General features: G+C 43.4%; 6 protein-coding genes across 6 annotated transcripts; 4 read left to right on the top strand and 2 right to left on the bottom strand.

Annotated features, from left to right (window-relative positions):
• Positions 1-2,828: 2,828 nt before the first annotated feature.
• On the bottom strand, positions 2,829-3,384 carry SERLADRAFT_435983 (uncharacterized protein; the record flags this gene model as incomplete). Its single annotated transcript, XM_007316251.1, has 2 exons — positions 2,829-3,158; positions 3,226-3,384. 2 exons carry the CDS (start codon positions 3,382-3,384, stop codon positions 2,829-2,831), a joined length of 489 nt encoding a protein of 162 aa, XP_007316313.1.
• Positions 3,385-8,831: 5,447 nt separating this feature from the next.
• Positions 8,832-9,572, top strand: SERLADRAFT_347996 (uncharacterized protein; the record flags this gene model as incomplete). Its single annotated transcript, XM_007316250.1, has 1 exon — positions 8,832-9,572. A coding segment is annotated over one exon (741 nt), but the record flags the coding sequence as incomplete, so codon positions are not given.
• A 731-nt stretch (positions 9,573-10,303) lies between these two features.
• Positions 10,304-10,684, top strand: SERLADRAFT_384406 (uncharacterized protein; the record flags this gene model as incomplete). The annotated part of the gene is made up of 1 exon (XM_007316249.1): positions 10,304-10,684. A coding segment is annotated over one exon (199 nt), but the record flags the coding sequence as incomplete, so codon positions are not given.
• A 1,215-nt stretch (positions 10,685-11,899) lies between these two features.
• SERLADRAFT_384405 (uncharacterized protein) lies at positions 11,900-12,565 on the bottom strand (the record flags this gene model as incomplete). Its single annotated transcript, XM_007316248.1, has 2 exons — positions 11,900-12,449; positions 12,504-12,565. 2 exons carry the CDS (start codon positions 12,515-12,517, stop codon positions 12,278-12,280), a joined length of 186 nt encoding a protein of 61 aa, XP_007316310.1.
• Positions 12,566-12,732: 167 nt separating this feature from the next.
• On the top strand, positions 12,733-12,891 carry SERLADRAFT_384404 (uncharacterized protein; the record flags this gene model as incomplete). The annotated part of the gene is made up of 1 exon (XM_007316247.1): positions 12,733-12,891. A coding segment is annotated over one exon (159 nt), but the record flags the coding sequence as incomplete, so codon positions are not given.
• Positions 12,892-15,247: 2,356 nt separating this feature from the next.
• SERLADRAFT_336555 (uncharacterized protein) lies at positions 15,248-15,850 on the top strand (the record flags this gene model as incomplete). Its single annotated transcript, XM_007316246.1, has 1 exon — positions 15,248-15,850. A coding segment is annotated over one exon (603 nt), but the record flags the coding sequence as incomplete, so codon positions are not given.
• Between the last annotated feature and the right edge of the window lie 1,121 nt (positions 15,851-16,971).

Below are 16,971 nucleotides of genomic sequence, written 5' to 3'. Positions count from 1 at the left end.
AGAGCGAGAGGATTGGAGCGAAGTGGAGTAGGGAACTGAGTTGGGCGAAGAAGAAGAAAGATCGTTTAAACTTGGCGGACGTTTGTAGTTTGAAGGAGGACGGGCGAAACCCACGCGGCGGGAGTGAGGCACTTTGCGGATGAGATTTGTCGAATCGTAAGGGGATGAAGAAGCGAAGCTCGCGTTAGTGCTGGTAGTGAGAGAACTGGGAGGACATCCAAAGGTGTCGATAAGGTCCTGTACGCTGCCCGTGTCCTCGAGGCTACGAAAGAGACTCGTGGCGTTTACTATTTCCGTAATGTCCGTACTTGGTTTAGTAGGGCCATCGATAGAGTCCGAGGCGGCCAGACCGAGCTGTTGCACAACATTAGTGTCATTTGGCATGATATCAGTTCTGAAATCGCTTTCTGGCATTACAGAAGCGCTGTTCGTCGGGCTATGTTAATATCAATAGAATTTCGTAGATATTGGAGTTTGAACTGGGGCACGCTGCTTCAACGTTGCAGGTAAAATTGGTGACGGTTGATAGCTGCTCTGTGTATAGACAACGGTACTACAACAGACTGCGAACGGAGATCAGTGATAGACTGAATGGCGTTTAATGGGTGCTGAGACAACGAGGAACGCTAGAGCTCACCAAGTGAAGGTGTTCTGGGGATGTATGGGCCCGTATATGCTGTAGCTCCCTGTTCCTGTATCACCCTAAGCTATGTATGTCTTATCTGGCTTGTTTTGCCGCTGTGCTAATTTCTTCAGTTCGCCGTACCTGCTCTGATCCTCGTTCACGCACGTTCGGGCCAAAGTCCCCGCTGTCGGCCGAGATAGAGAAGGCCCCGCCTGAACGTTCGAAGCTGGCAATATCGATGGCGAAGTGTATGTCGGGCAATACAGGAAATGAAAAGATAAAGGCCTGGTCGCGATTCCCCGCAGTCCAGCAAGCCCCAAAGCAACTCTTCTTGCACTGAGCTGGCATCGGCTCGTCCGGGCTGTCATTTCCGATACTTTCCTTATTCAGCCATATCTACCCGGTTCCACAGTCATGTGCTCACTCCCGTGCCGGAAAACATCCCGACCCGCATGGAGTTGGTGACAACCTCACTATAACCAAGGTTTGAACATTTCAGTCAGTCTACTTGTAAACGGAGTCGGTAAGCTCGTCCCCAGTCGTTCTTGAGTGAAATTTTGAGTATTGTGTATTTCATGTGACCTGTTGCCGCAAAAAAATCACAAAACTTGAAGGTCCCTCAAAAGAAATGAGCATATCTTGCCGAGGATTTATTGTAGCAAGAAACCACTGTTATTTTTGTGATGCATGAGGCATTCTGCAGTATGTGTTATACATCCAATGCAAAGGATAACAGGGTTTGGCAATTGCATTTTGGTAGACCCTTTATTGCTGAGTAATTGTGCATGGGAATGGAAAGAATGATTAGTGGTGAGTTTGCTGAACATTGCACTTGAACATTAATCTCAACATCCTTTCCAGCAATGCCTGCAGGCTGTCAAGTGTCTATGGAGATCCAATGGATTGTCATCTGCTTCCTAACAATGTCACAGCTGAGTGAGGATGAAGTGGCAGATTGTATAGGAGTCTCAGTTTGCACAGTAGAACACATTATGAAATATTTCACACAATATGGCATACTAGAGTCTCCAGAATCACAGAACCTGTACTAACCAATAGTTTTTACCACACCTAGGACTGTATTCTCTGATCTTGACATTCAGGTAAGGTCACTGTTGTCAGGCAACTGATATGAAGCTATATAACAAAACCAATATCAGGTCAGGTTCTTGTTGATTAGATAATGAAGCTGAGTATGGCTTTGAGGAGTATCAATATGAGCTTGAATCCAAATTAATATTGAACTAAGGAATAATATATGAAGTATCTACTCCTTATAACTCCTTATATAGTGAACAACAAGGGTCAGACCAATCAGGGGAAAGAATAAGAAAGTGGTCTGACTAAGTGCCTAACCAATAAGAAAAAGAAAAAAGTGGTGTAATCTATCATAATTACTAATTGTGTGGAAAGGTCCTTAGCAAGGGATGTACAATTGGCTAGATCAGTAACCCCATGCCTTCATCAACTGTATAGTACACATGTACAAATAGTCTGTAGTAGTATAAATACCCCAATAGATCAAGGAGACTCCTCAGCGAGTCCTCCTGTTATTTACCCATCACAAACTTGGTCCTACCATAAGGAAGATTATCCTCTCCTCCACTCACCACTCTCTGCCTATCTTATTGTGTGCCAGAGTATACAAACTTTGGTTGTTACAGTGAGAGCCTAACTTTTATGTTGAGTTAACAGAAAGTCAAGTAGTTTAATTGCAAGCAGTGACTTGCGCTGACTGAGCAACATACGTAAAGCATGAAGCAATTGGTAAGTGTCTAATGTATGTCATTTGTCACGTGATTTGTAATGTGAATAATGATAAGATAAGGTTGGGAGAGATTATAGATATAGTAGATTTATTATTATTATTGGTTTTAGATAGGGTAGAAGTAAGAGATTGTGACAAACAACTAGCCAGAGTATGGAGCTGATTGTCTGGTTGTTCATTTTCTAATTGGCACACCTGGTGCCCCATTTTGATGGTCTATGTGTCCCTCTTGACCACAACTATAGCAGTTCCCTCAAATCTGTGCATTTGTCCACCCTGGACTGCACCAATATCCATAGGGGCCCCCTGCCCTGGTTGCAGCTCAAATGGCCTAAACCCGTGAGAATAATTTTGATTTTGATTTTGATTTGATGACCCAGGACACCTCTGAGAAGTGTTGTTATTTTTGTAGGTGGGCACACTGCCAAATTGCATTTAGTGGAGCTCCTGAGCTTTGCCAATGTCTTGGACTGCTTCTGCTGCTTCTGACAGGTTGTCCTCCCTTCTGCCCTGTATGTAGAGCTGTTGGGCGATGGCTGGTGCCATATTTTGTTCCAACAACTCTACTGTGTGTTCATTTCCAAGGCTCCTTTGGATTAAGAGGGCCAGGAACCGAGTAACAAAGTTGTCTGTCCTTATGTGTCCTTGTCTGAAGGAACAGATTTGCTGGTGTGCCCAGTCACGCTCAGTTTGTGGCTTGAAATATTTTTCAACCTTTGCCTTGAGGTTGTCCCAGCTTGGCCAGAAACCAGAAGTATAGCACCCCTGTAATTGTACTTGGGCATATCAACCTGCCACAGGTCCTTTGAGTCACAACAAGACAGCAGTTCACCCAAATCTGGAGCTTAATCCACCATTCAGCAAATTTAGCCTGGTCTTTGTCAAAAGTGCTGGGGTTAGCAACAATATCAACCTTTTTGTTGAATTTTTGCAAGGGGTTAGCCTGAAGCCTGCCGCTCTGAGTGGTTAACACCACAAATTTTTGTTCCATCCTGTGAAGGAGATGTAACAACCAAGAGTTAGTTACTCTGGCGCACAACTCAGACAAGCAAAAGGGAATACCAATCAACAGTATGTACCGTTGACTGGTCAGAGAGTAATAAAAGGGATCACCCCTTAGGTTTCAACAAGTTAGTTGTGAGGATACAACAAGAGGACTCACTGAGGAGTCTCCTTGATCCATTGGGGTTTATATACTGTTACAGGTTTGTTTGTATGTATGTACTATACAGTTGTTAGAGGCAGTGGCTGATGATGTCATAGAGCCTAGCCCGTATACACTCCACTGCGTGAGAGAGTTGTATCTAAGATAAGAAGAAAGGTAGTGCAGTGCAAGAAAGTGGAGTTTGAACAAAGGGAAAGTGCTGCATGGCACAGAGTGTGAAAACTATAGTAAAGGTTAAAGCGGAGAATGAAAATAAAAGGAAAGGTCCAAAAATGTGTTATCGTAACAGGAGAGCATTGACATCCACTTGTTGCTTTGGTTGCACCAATATAACAACTTGTTTAATGTGTAAAAGTAAAAAAATGCAATTGGGGGTCCCCACTTGCTGTTACAACTGACATACCAGCGCCTGTGTACTTATGCTTCACTTTTGCACTTTTACTTTTCATTTTCCAAGTCACATGACTGATTATGTGACCATTGACTTTACTTTACATTTTGGACTTTTCATAGTCACATGCTAGACATTAGACTTTGAACTTTATTCCCAACTGTACAGTACCACATATATTTTAGTATATATACATATATACTGGAGCAATACATGGGGAGGGACTCAGTGAGTCCTCTTCTAGTGTCTACCAACATTAGTAGTATTGCCGCAGTTTGTAGCTCAAACCAGTTAAAACCGGTGGGAAATTATGTGACCAACTAAACCAAGGTTTGGCTTACTAATGGTTATTTATAGTTTGATTTTTAAAAAATTGTGATTTAAAATAGTTTGTAACTGGTGGAAACCATTTATGCCCATTACGCTCCTCTGTCCACTTATCAACATTCTTATATGTGCTAAACGCAAATGATACTCTCTTCCCTGCAGTTTATACTACCTCCTAAATAAACAACAGCTATATCTCCAAGGCTCCAACATGCAGTGGGCTCCTGTGTGTATGCTAACATTGCAACAGTAGGAGATGCTAAATCCTAACCCTACCCTCTGTGCACATCTGCGCACAGAAACCCTAACCCCAATAAAATGCAGCGAGAGCATGGAGACCACAGCCAGTAGACTCCTTGACTTTAGCAGAGAACAGATTGTAGACACTGATAGTGGATGAGTTTATTGGTAATCAAAATATCAGAATGAGATACTTGCTAATTCCATGAGAGTGACCAATGGCATTGTCAACCTGACTGATGAGATAAGTGGGATGACTAAAGAAAGTGCCATCTCAGTTTGGAGTCAGTTATAAATTGAAACTAAACTGAAACTATGGTTTGTAATTAAATTGATTTCTATAAACCAAATTAGGCATTAACTAATAATAACTGAATCAAAACCAATCATAACCAAACTGCAGCAACACTAAATATTAGTATAGCAAGTTCCCTCCTTTGATAGGTTGTATGCTTCCTTTCCTCCATTGAGTTGTTGTTGTTGTTGTGCTCCAGTGCCCCAAGACTGTGTCTTGTTGGCGTTGTCACAGATGAAGCAGTGCAGCGCAAGAAAGTAAAGTTGGGAAGGAAAGTGCCATATAGCACAAAAGTCTAAAAGAAAGTTGAAACAGAGGCTAAAGGTTTGAAATTCTGAGAATTGTGTATTGTAACACCAGAGACATTGTGTTATCCTTTAATTTAGCCTGCTGTCAACAATGGCAATATCAGCAATGTGTCCAATAATGACTCCATTGAAAACATAGTCTTCAAGGATAGTAGCTCAGGCCTCCCTACAAGGATCACATGGGCCTCATCATATCATCATATACTGATTGATTGCTGGACCAAAATGCTAAAGAATAACACTTCATTTTCTCGGACAACCCCAGCCAAGACCCTACAGAATATGTATACAATCTACTATTTCTGAGGAAGAGGAAGTCATGCCAAAGCCATGCTGAGCAGCAGTCTGGCATTCAAGGACACCACCCTACTGGCAGTGCTCATGAGTCCATGGTGCCTGATTGCTCACAAATTTTCAATCTTAATGTGAGTATTTTCTACAATTTCTATGTGGCTGTACTAATACTATTACAAAAGTATGCTGAAGGGCGGCCCTGGATAAAGGATCCCCCCATAGCTGTGAGATAAAACTGGTCTCAGACACTGTCAAACTGGGCTCTGTTGTTGTCAAACAAGCTTCCATGGGGCTAACAAGGATTGAATCTGCTGCAACAGACTACACATGGGAACTCCTTCTATATTGGATCACTGCTCTCACCTGTATTTGGTGCATCTGGCGATCAAGACACTCTCCCTCATCCTTTCTCCCCACCTAATGTTGCTTCATTGGCTCCATCTCTTAAAATGGAGCAAGCAGCCAATATAGCAGTAAACTCCCTTTTCAGTGACACTTATAATGGCCTGTTACGATAACACAATTTTCGGACCTTTCCTTCATTTTCATTCTCCGCTTTAACCTTGTATACTTTAGCTTTCACACATGGTGCCACGCGGCACTTCCCCTTTTGTTCAAACTCCTCTTTCTCGCGCTTCATTGCCTTCTTCTTATTTTAGATACAACTCTCTCACACAGTGGAGCTGGTCATGTGGGCTAGGCCCCATGACATCATCAGCCACTGACTTTATCAACTGTACAGTACATAAGTACAAACACTCTGTATTAGTATATATACCCCAATAGATCCAGGAGACTCCTTGTTAACCAACAAACTCTCTGCAGCCTAAGGGGTAACCACTCCCCATTCACTACCTTTATAGTGTGTTCCTGTGTGCGCCAGAGTAGCTAACTCTTGGTTGTTACATGGCCTGCTTTTGTCTTTTTTTTCAGGGAAATCACTCATTCTCCTCTCTCAACTCTGCATTTTCCAACTTTCAAATCGACATATCGGCCAAGCAGCAGAAACAACCTCAGCCCACTCAGTCTCCTATCAGTGTCTCACCTACCACAAGTATCTGTGGGGGTTCTCAGCACCTAGCATCCATGGTGGTTATTGTGCTGCAAGTATCTTTGTTGGGGATACATTACACACATAGTTAGCAGCATCAGGGAAAAAGCTGGTGGAAAAACAGAAGATAACCAATGATAGAAGCACTCTTTAGGCCAACAACAATGAAGGTGGCAAGGGAAAGGATAAAGATGATGAGAAGTTTTATGAAAAACCTTGTAAACACTAATGTTCTCACCTTGAAGGTAGCATACTGATTGTGCAGAAGATGATGGAACCTGTTGTACAGGCATCAGAAGAAAAGAACAAAACTGCAAAGGACAAAATAGCAGCCAAATTAGCATCCAAGTCTGATGATATTGTGCTCAGAAATGCCTAATATCAAGCTGTGATTGAAAAGGTCTAATATAAGAAAGTGGAAAAGGAGCAGGCAACAATTGTTCTGAAGTATAAGCACTATAAGGAGAATTTTGATTTGCATACCAAGGCCAAAACAGTTCACCGGCATGAAGATCAGCAGCACCAGAATGATATGCTCCAGATGACACTTGATTTTATTCAGGTTGTTAAGGACATTCCTAGTATCAATAATGGAGCTGTCTCCACTCTCCTTGCTAATATGTTGGCTGCTGGCCTTGTCAATCACTTATCTTTATCTATGTCATCCATAATAATGAGGATCTGTCCTTCAATTACAATAATGTGTAGCTTTGAGTCATTTTGAATAGCTGTAGTCAGACATATTTTTTATTCAAGAACATATGCTTTCATGCTGTGTTGCTTTACTATCTGAGTTGGTGTGCTATAGTATTTTGAGCATTGTAACACATTTCAGAGTCGCAAACTGTGAATAAATTGCATCATAAGAAACAGCCTATTTATTTAACTACATGTACAAGTGGCTACTGATTAAATCAAGCATTAAATGATGGCAGAAAATTTGGCCATGGGTGGGTAGTTTTTGAGCTGGAGAAGGTTCATCCCCTTGCGTTGCCTATGTACATTGCTGTCCCATTCACTTGGGTACACTTATCTTTTGTCCATCTACAGCTACACCTACCACACACTGCCTGGGACTCACTTGTTCCAAATTGGAACTACTCCCCTCCCTCCCTCGTTTGACTAGGTGGTCCAATACAACCAGTCCATTGGTAAGGCCATGAAACCATCAGATTTGGACTAGGTGGTGGACCAGTGGCTCCAGTTTCTTTTTTTTTTTAGCAGAACATTCATTTACAGTGCAATTAATTTTGATTTTTGAATCATTTTTATGGACACATATTTTTTTAGAATTCCTGACTGACAATAAAGGAACTGTGTTGATACTGATAGTGTTTTGCCTTGCCCTTTTTTTACTGCATCTTCCCATGACACCATGATTTTCCTGCTCTCTTTTTGCTATTGGACTTTACTTTATGGCTGTACAAACCTGTGATATTACTCACAGCATTTATTGTTCTATCCCTTTTTTTCCCTTTTTTTTGACGATCTTATCCTGTACTACCTACACAGGATTTGTCGGCGTACATTCCTTCCTTCATGTTCTTTCTCATTCTTTTTGCACAGCTATACTGTGCATAGCCTACTTTTCTTTTACTATATAAACCCCTGTATTTTACCTTGTAAAAAAACAACAAGAACTCCAATCCAGACTTTTTCTCTAATCTCAAGTTCGCTACTCTGCTACTTGTGATCTGGTGTGGTCACAACACTTCACACTGCACTGTTAACTGCTGTCATCATCACTTGTCACTTTTGAAAGTCATTGCCATCCCTTTCAATTAGAGTCCCTCCGAGCACTACAGTTTGTGTGTCAGGAGCCTGCTATCACTGGGAACCTCGTCATCTTGTCGTTCTCAAACCTACCTTGTGCTACGATTAGCAAGGTAGTGCTCGTCTATACTCGCCACAAAGCCCCTATCTTTCTATAAATTCAACTATCCCTCCTCCTCAAAACCCACACTCATACACCTCTGGGTTTTACTTTGAAGGATCTTTATACGTACCACCCCACGAACAACCAGACCACTCCACTGTTCTAGGAGGCAAAGCCCATAAACAAGTTCCGTGGAATCTGGGAGGATTGTGTGTTAGTTTGTTTTGTGTGTGGTTTTCTAACAACAGTTCTCATCATCGACAATTGGAGCCCACCGCGAGGGGTGGTTTCCTTCAAGCTGAATACCAACCATTTCATCGCCATCACTGTCTAATTTATCATCTACACCTTCTATCTCACCCACCGCTTTATCTGTCCCATCCCTCTCTTCCAGTAACTCAATTTCTGTACCAGCTTCTACTCAGCAAGCTTCGCGTTTACCCCCTATACTTTTCACTATGAATCAACCTACTACTCTCTCAGTCATCACTATGCCAATTCCTGGCACTCGTTATGCTCCTAAGAAGTTCAAGGGAGACTATACTCGTGTCAGGGATTTTGTTCTCCACTATGAGCGCATCTGTCATGCAAACAATGTCACTGCTGACGATGAAAAATGCTCAAGCATTCTCCAATACTGCTCCACATATGTTCGCGAAATTATTGAAGGAATGAAGCACTTCATTACGCCCTCATGGAACAGTCTCAAAGACAAAATTCTCCAGTACTTTGATGCTGCAAAAGCAGAGGCCAAATTTAAAGAGCATCATCTTAAACAGCTGGTCGATGCTTCGCACAAGAAGAAAATGGGCTCTCTGGACGATTTCAAGAGCTACATGAGGAAGTATGTTCGTGTTGGAGGATGGCTTCTTGCCAAATCCAAAATCACTCAGGACGTATTCAATCGCTTCTTCTGGAAAGGACTACCCAAAACCCTTCGTCATCGCGTTGAAAATAGACTTCTACAGAGAGATCCTACCCTTGATCTCTCCCAGCCTTTTGTCTTTGATGATGTTGTCAAGGCTGTAGAGCATGTCCTTCGCAGAGATCGCTTTGATGATGAAGATTTTGACTCTGATGATTCGGATTCAGACTCGGATTCAGAGAACTCTTCCAGTTCTCCGGACGATTCTTCTGACTCTGACAAAGAGGAAGAACCACCTCGTTATATCAGGAAAACCACCAAGCAGAAGAAAGAGAAAAAGCGCACCTCTGAGACAGAGAAAGAGAGAAAGTTGTTGAGTCCTTCCAAGTCGAAGAAAACCCTTCACTCTTTAGACGAAGAAGAGCACACTGCTGTCAAACAGGATGAAGTAGAAACCCTTATCAAGAAGTTGGGTTCTATGACAATTGAAGATCCTAACTATCCTCTGCTCTACTATCGTGCTATCAAGCTTGACACTGATGCTCGACTTATACTTCGCCCTCCCACTTTCATGAACCAGTCAGCCAGACCATCTCGATCCTCTCAAGGAAGCAGCAACTTACCCACTCAGCCTACTGCTCCACCCACTGCCACTCTGCCTACAGCACCTCATGTTCCCTTCCTTTGCTATGGATGCGGAAAAACTGGTCATGGAGTCAATGAATGTGCAGATATGCTTGACTTACTGTCAAAGGGAATTGTCAAGAAGGATGACACTGGTCGCTTTGTCATGTCTGATGGGTCTAGAATCATGCGATCAAGAGAAGAACCTATAGCAACTGCTGTACATCGCACTATCCCCAAGTCTAACCTCCTCACTACGACTTCTTTTATGTCCATTGCTGAAGTAGCTGACTCTGATTCTGATTCAGATGAAGAGCCTGTCTATGCAGTGGATCGTCCAGACAGAGTGTCTAAGGAGAAGCGCAAGCAAGTCTTTGATGGTGTCTACATTCCTCCTAAACCAGATTGGGCCAAAGCTGTAAAAGGAAAGAAGAAAGAAGAAGAGAAGCCTGCCGTTCCAACCATAGCACCTGCCCCATCAAAGCCACACATCTTTGATATTGCACAGCCTATCTTTGATCCCACCAATGACGATGTAATCATGGAAGATGCTTCCCAAAACACCAAAAAGAATCCCCCTGCCGATAAACAGAAAAAACAGCTCAAGACTTCATCTACTCTTTCACAGAATCTTGACTCCAAAGCCATCATTGATCAAATTCTCAGCACCCCTATCCCACTATCTATTGGTAATGTCATTGGTCTATCAAAAGAAGTTTCCCAGAATCTCCAAGAAATGATGAAACCCAAGCGCGTTAATTTTGGACTAGACAACAAGCCCCAAAGCTTGACAGCTGAATCACTTCTTGCCATCACTCATGCCGACCTCATTCGTGTCCCTGTTACCTCTAATGGCGAAACTATTTCAGCAATTGTTGATTCAGGGTCTGCTCTCAATATAGTCAGTCGCACTATTTGGGAAAATCTCATTCGCCTTCCCATGGATACTAGTATTCGACCTGTAGTCAAAGATGCCAATGGAGGATTTGGTAGACTTGATGGTCTAGTCAACAATGTGGCTTTATACTGCGGAGAAGTCAAAACTTATGCCAATATCTTTGTTGGGAAAGACACTGGATATGATCTACTTCTTGGACGACCATGGACACATGGGAACTATGTCAGCATTGAAGAGAGACTTAATGGCACTTATCTCGTCTTCAGGAAGGATGGCAAAATCGAAAACCCTGCTCTGGAAGTCAAGGTATCATCAGATCATCGTCCTATTCACTATGTCAAACCAGTATCTGGAGTATCCGATACAGTATCCAGCTTCTTAGTCACGGACTATGACTTCAATGGAGAAGATCTAGATGGAAATACCGGTGAATCGGAAACTGCTGCTGAAAGTGTCACCCCAGAAGAAGAAACTGTGCCTGTTCCAGATCATTCCCCAATTGGTTCAATCGAAAATTCTAGTACTCTCAGAGCACTGGAAGACCTGGAGACTCGTCTAGAAGAAACTATTGAAGCCTCCATCCCTATCCCCAATGCCAGTACCTTCGAAACATTCTTTGACCATATTCGCTCAATCAGGGAAGATGAAAGGTCTGCTATTTTTGGTCTACTGAACAACCTTCAATATCGTCACAACATGAGCTCACTCTCAATAACTTCAGACTATGTCATGAGAGGACACCATGGCTTCGATGAAAACCACAACCTTTATGCGGATTATGTCCTGCTCCATGCTCATTTGCGATTTGACCAGAATCATGGACCTGGAAGAGCACAATCTATTATCAGTCGCTCAGGAACTGCACATATTCACTTCTTTCCTCAAACAGAGTCATTTCCAATTCCCACTGATGAAGATATAAATGGACCTCCATCACGTGATATGAATGGTCAAGTCAATGTGACGGTGGAGGTAATACAAGAATCCGATTCGGAGCTGATACACAATCATATAAATGGATTAATTAATGATGACTCATCCACTGATTCTGAATCACCACCCCCATATTCGCGTCAACAGTTACCATCAAATATCAGTGACTCACCCCCATCACCATCCTCTACCAATGCTACTATTGCTTCGTCAATTTCTCCTGATAATCGCACACTCATGCACCATAATCGCACACTCATGCATACTATTTGCAATGATAGTCAAGAGGATGAAAGGGAGATTGAATCCTCACCGCCCCTTCACTTATCCTTCTCCACAACAATAGGAGTGGAGCATCAACCTTCCATCAATATATCATCCGATATTACTCCTTATCTTCGAACTTCCATGCATCACTATCATCATTTTCCCACGTCACCATCAGCTCAGCCATTATCAATTATTCACACCAGTGCCAGAAATTCTACTCCGATTCTAACACATCTTCACTCCATCCTAAACGCTTACATCGAGCATTACAAGCACCTAACATGTCCTGGCTCGAAGGGTTTCATATTACTAAAGAAGCTCTCATCATCGAGATTGTGGTGGGAGTGTTACTTGTCCTCGCCCTTTTCTACGGTTTTGTCTTCCCTCGTATTCGCGCTTATTGTTGATGAGAACGTGTTGAGGTTATTCACCTCCACAACAGGACAACTCATCCATCCAGTGCATCCACATTCACCACCAGCACTGAGGTACTTGCTAGTGCCACAGTTGAAGTTTGAGGTAGATGCTGGTGATACATTTCTATATTCCTTTCTTACTTAACACTCCATTCAGCGCTCTTGGACCATATGCCACCTTTTCCCTTTTTCTTCTTTCTTGTTATATATCTATTACTTGTACAAAACGGCCTCTTAGATTTCTATGTTATCCGGTTTTTCCTTCCTTTACTCTTGTACCAACTTCTTTTTCTATTGTCTATGTTCCCCTTTCGTTCTTATCTGATCTTTTTCCTTCCCCCCTTGTAAAACTTCCGACCTCATCCCTATCCTATTCGGTCCGAGATGACGCAAAACTACCACGGCACTTTCCTTCTTTGAACACTTTTTGTTTTAGCCCTAGTTACATGATAGACATTGTGGACCCTATACCTGTACCAGCACCCGATTGGTCGAGTTTTGGAGCTTACAAACGTGTTGATCGCAAAGTCAAACCTGTTCCTGGAGTATTCCCAGAAGACGCACGTGTCACTCGGTCATTTCCAGAAGACCCACTCCTTTCGCTCCCACCCCTTCCTGTCCTTCCCCCAGAATTCATTCCCACGCCGAAGCTCACCAAGGAGCGCCTTTATGACGAAATGAAGCTAAACTCTGATGGATTCTTATGGCCAGAAGAGGAAAAGCTTTTCGCTCACATCATGATACTCAATCAGCGCAGTCTTGCCTTCGAGGAAACTGACAGAGGAACGTTCAGAGAAGACTACTTCTCTCCCTACGTCATACCTGTTCTCCCACATGTCCCTTGGGAATACAAGAACATTCCTATTCCTCCTGGAATCAAGAATGAAGTCATAGAATTGCTCAGAGACAAAATCAAAGCTGGAGTCTATGAGCCTAGCCAGTCGTCTTATCGCTCTAAGTGGTTTTGCGTTCAAAAGAAGAATGGCAAGATTCGCATTGTCCATGATCTTCAGCCACTAAATGCAGTCACTATCAAAGACTCAGGAGTACCACCTATCCTTGACGACTTTGTGGAGCCATTTGCTGGTTCTCAATGTTATACTGTGTTTGATCTTTTTTGGGGATTTGATGCTCGGAAAGTGCACCCTGACAGTCGTGACCTTACCTCTTTTCTATCGCCACTAGGACTTCTGAGGATTACTTCTATGCCTATGGGATTCACCAATTCCGTTCCAGAATTCCAGAATTGCATGACTTTCATCTTGCAAGACGAAATTCCGCATATTGCCAATATCTTTGTTGATGACCTCCCAATCAAAGGACCTACTTCTCGTTATGAAGATGCAGATGGCAACCCAGAGACCATTCCTGGAAACCCTGGCATTCGTAGATTTATATGGGAACATGCCATTGACGTTCATCGCATTATGCATAGAGTTGGTCATGCTGGCGGAACTTTCTCTGGAAAGAAGACTCAGTTATGTCGTCCTCAAGTTGTGATTGTCGGACAAGTATGCTGCCCAGAAGGTCGTCTCCCTGACAGTACCAAGGTGGACAAGATTCTTAAATGGCCAATTCTCCAGACTCCCAAAGACGTTCGCAGTTTTCTTGGTCTATGTGGCACAGTTCGCATTTGGATCCGCAATTACTCTGCTCTTGCACGCCCCTTGACAGAATTGTATCGCAAAGGAGCTGAATTTCAATGGGATGAACGCAGACAAGAAGCATTTGATGCTCTGAAGCATGCAGTATCTTCTGCACCAGCACTTCACCCTATAAATTATTCGTCACACAACCCAGTCGTTCTTTCAGTTGATACCAGCAAGATTGCTGTTGGTTTTATCCTCTCCCAGCTTGATGAAAATGGAAGGAAGCGTCCAGCTCGCTATGGCTCTATTCCCATGAATGATAGAGAGGCAAATTACAGTCAACCCAAGCTAGAATTATATGGTTTGTTCAGAGCACTTCGTCATTTTCGCCTTTACATTGCAGGAGTAAAACACTTGCATGTGGAGGTGGATGCCAAGTATATCAAAGGCATGCTCAACGATCCAGATCTTCAGCCTAATGCCACTATCAATCGTTGGATTCATCCTTCTCTTTGATTTCAAGCTCATTCACATACCTGCTGATCGTCATCGTGGTCCTGATGCATTATCTCGTCGTCAACCAACAGAGGAAGACTTTGAAGATGCTCAAGAATCAGATGATTGGCTTGATGATATCACTCTTCTTGTTGATCTTGCCAGACCTCTCCCATATCACCCTATGTCACTCCCTTCGTTCCTTACCAATGATTCTTCTCAGTATGATACCCTTCGTCGAATCTTCCACTTTCTTCAAACTATGGAGCTGCCTATATTTTCCTCTCTTCAAGCTCAAAAGTGTTTTGTCAAGCGATCACTTCAATTCTTCTTGAAAGGAGACAGCATGTTCAAGCGTCGTCACTCTGCTCCTCCTCTCAAAGTTATCTTCAATCCTGACCTTCGACTTCACATCCTTACTGAAGCACATGAAAGGCTTGGTCACAGAGGAGTCAATGGTGTATTCTCTACAGTCAGAGAGCGCTTTTACTGGCCCCATATGTTACAGGATGTCAAGCATCATATTCGCACCTGCCATGAATGCCAGATCCGAAGTGTACGCAAAAGTGAAGTCCCACTTACCATCTCATCACCTCCTACAATCTTCACCAAAGTCTATGTCGACATTATGCTCATGCCCAAGGCCAGAGGATATCGATATCTTGTTGCTGCAAGAGATGATCTGTCACTTGCTGCAGAAGGAAGAGCATTGAAGAAAGCATCTGCACATAATCTTGCTCGCTTTTTCTGGGAAGAAATCATCTGTCGCTATGGAGCTATAGGAGAAGTTGTCACAGATAATGGAAGCGAAGTCAAAGGAGCATTTGAAGAGCTTGTGGAACGTTACCAGATCCCTCATATTCGCATTTCTCCCTACAATTCCAAGGCAAATGGTGTTGTTGAGCGTGGACACTTCGTCATAAGAGAAGCACTTGTCAAGTCCTGTGAAGGGAATGTCGATTTATGGCCAACCAAGGTCCATCATGCCTTCTTTGCAGACAAGGTCACTACTCGTCGTTCTACTGGATTCAGCCCTTTTTATCTGTTGCACGGAGTTGACCCAGTCCTACCATTTGATCTGACAGAAGCAACTTTCCTTGTTCATGGATTCCATACTACAATGTCAACAGAAGACCTCATTGCTCTGCGCATTCGTCAACTAGAAAAGAGACAGGATGATTTGCAACAAGCTGCACTCACTATACGCAAAACTCGTCTCAGATCTAAAGCGCAGTTTGAGAAACTCTATGCACGAAGGATGTTCAAGAACGAATACCAGCCTGGAGAGCTTGTTCTAGTGCGGAATACTCAGGTTGAGAAAGAGCTGGATCGTAAAGCAAAGCCTCGTTACAATGGCCCTTATGAAGTTGTGCGACGTACTAAAGGAGGATCGTATGTTCTAAAAGAAATGGATGGATCAGTATCATGAAGAGGAATTGCAGCATTTCGCCTACTTCCCTATTTCAACCGCCACTCTATGCCACCCTTGGACGAACTGGATGACCATGATAACGACCTAGATGAACCAGAAGATGAACCTGACTATGAGCATAACGGCTCAGATGATGAAGATAACAATTAATGACTTACCTGAACGAATTTTATGCTGACATGACCCTTCCATGTGTTGCCATGTTTCATTCCCTATGACCCTACCTTTATGGAAGCAACTGGGGACAGTTGCAATTTCAAGTTGTCCGTGGATGTCATGCACCAAAGTTGATTGGTAGCATGGACAGGTGTCAATAACGAAGCGAATATTCAAAAAGACTCGCCTTTGCGCCACACAGGCACAGTGCCACGTGGAATAGTAATTAATATTGCCCTTTTTGAACTTGTGGCTGATCAGCACCACCTCTATTAGGCAATCCAGTCACGCTCACCTTTGCTTTTCCATCCGGTACTTTCCGCATTTCGGCATTTTGGCAAATTTTCGCGTCGCCACTGGCTACACATTGCATTGCGCCCTCGCTTTTGTCGTTTCCCTTACTCCCCTTCCTTTGCCTAGCCCCACCATGGGCCCCTTCCTCTCCTTTTTATTCTCACCCGACGGTCGTTTCTGGGTCCCCATTTTAGTTCACCTCCTCGTCACCTCCACCCTCCTCCTCCTCATCTTATTTGCACCCCCACCATTTCTGATGTCACCACTTCCTATCCGCTTCCGTCGCCGATCCGTTGACTACCACGTGCCACTGCTGATATCAGCAAAGCCCCGGCGGCCGGTCCAAATAGGGCAACAGGTCCATCTTCATGACGTCGATCTGCCATCATATACTATCAAAACATCGGTCGCTCGTCTTGCCTGGTTGGAGTGTGGGTGGGTAGTTTTTGAGCTGGAGAAGGTTCATCCCCTTGCGTCGCCCATGTTCATCGCTGTCCCATTCACTTGGGTACACTTATCATTTGTCCATCGTCTTCGCTACAGCTACACCTACCACACGCTGCCTGGGACTCACTTGTTCCAAATTGGAACTACTCCTCTCCCTCCCTCGTTTGATCAGGTGGTCCAACACAACCAGTCCATTGGTAAGGCCATGGAAC

This window comes from Serpula lacrymans, assembly GCF_000218685.1.
Source record: "Serpula lacrymans var. lacrymans S7.9 unplaced genomic scaffold SERLAscaffold_5, whole genome shotgun sequence".
NCBI lineage: Eukaryota > Fungi > Basidiomycota > Agaricomycetes > Boletales > Serpulaceae > Serpula > Serpula lacrymans.
The sequence above is the reverse complement of the archived record's forward strand: the minus strand, read 5'-3'. Positions and strand labels throughout refer to the sequence as shown.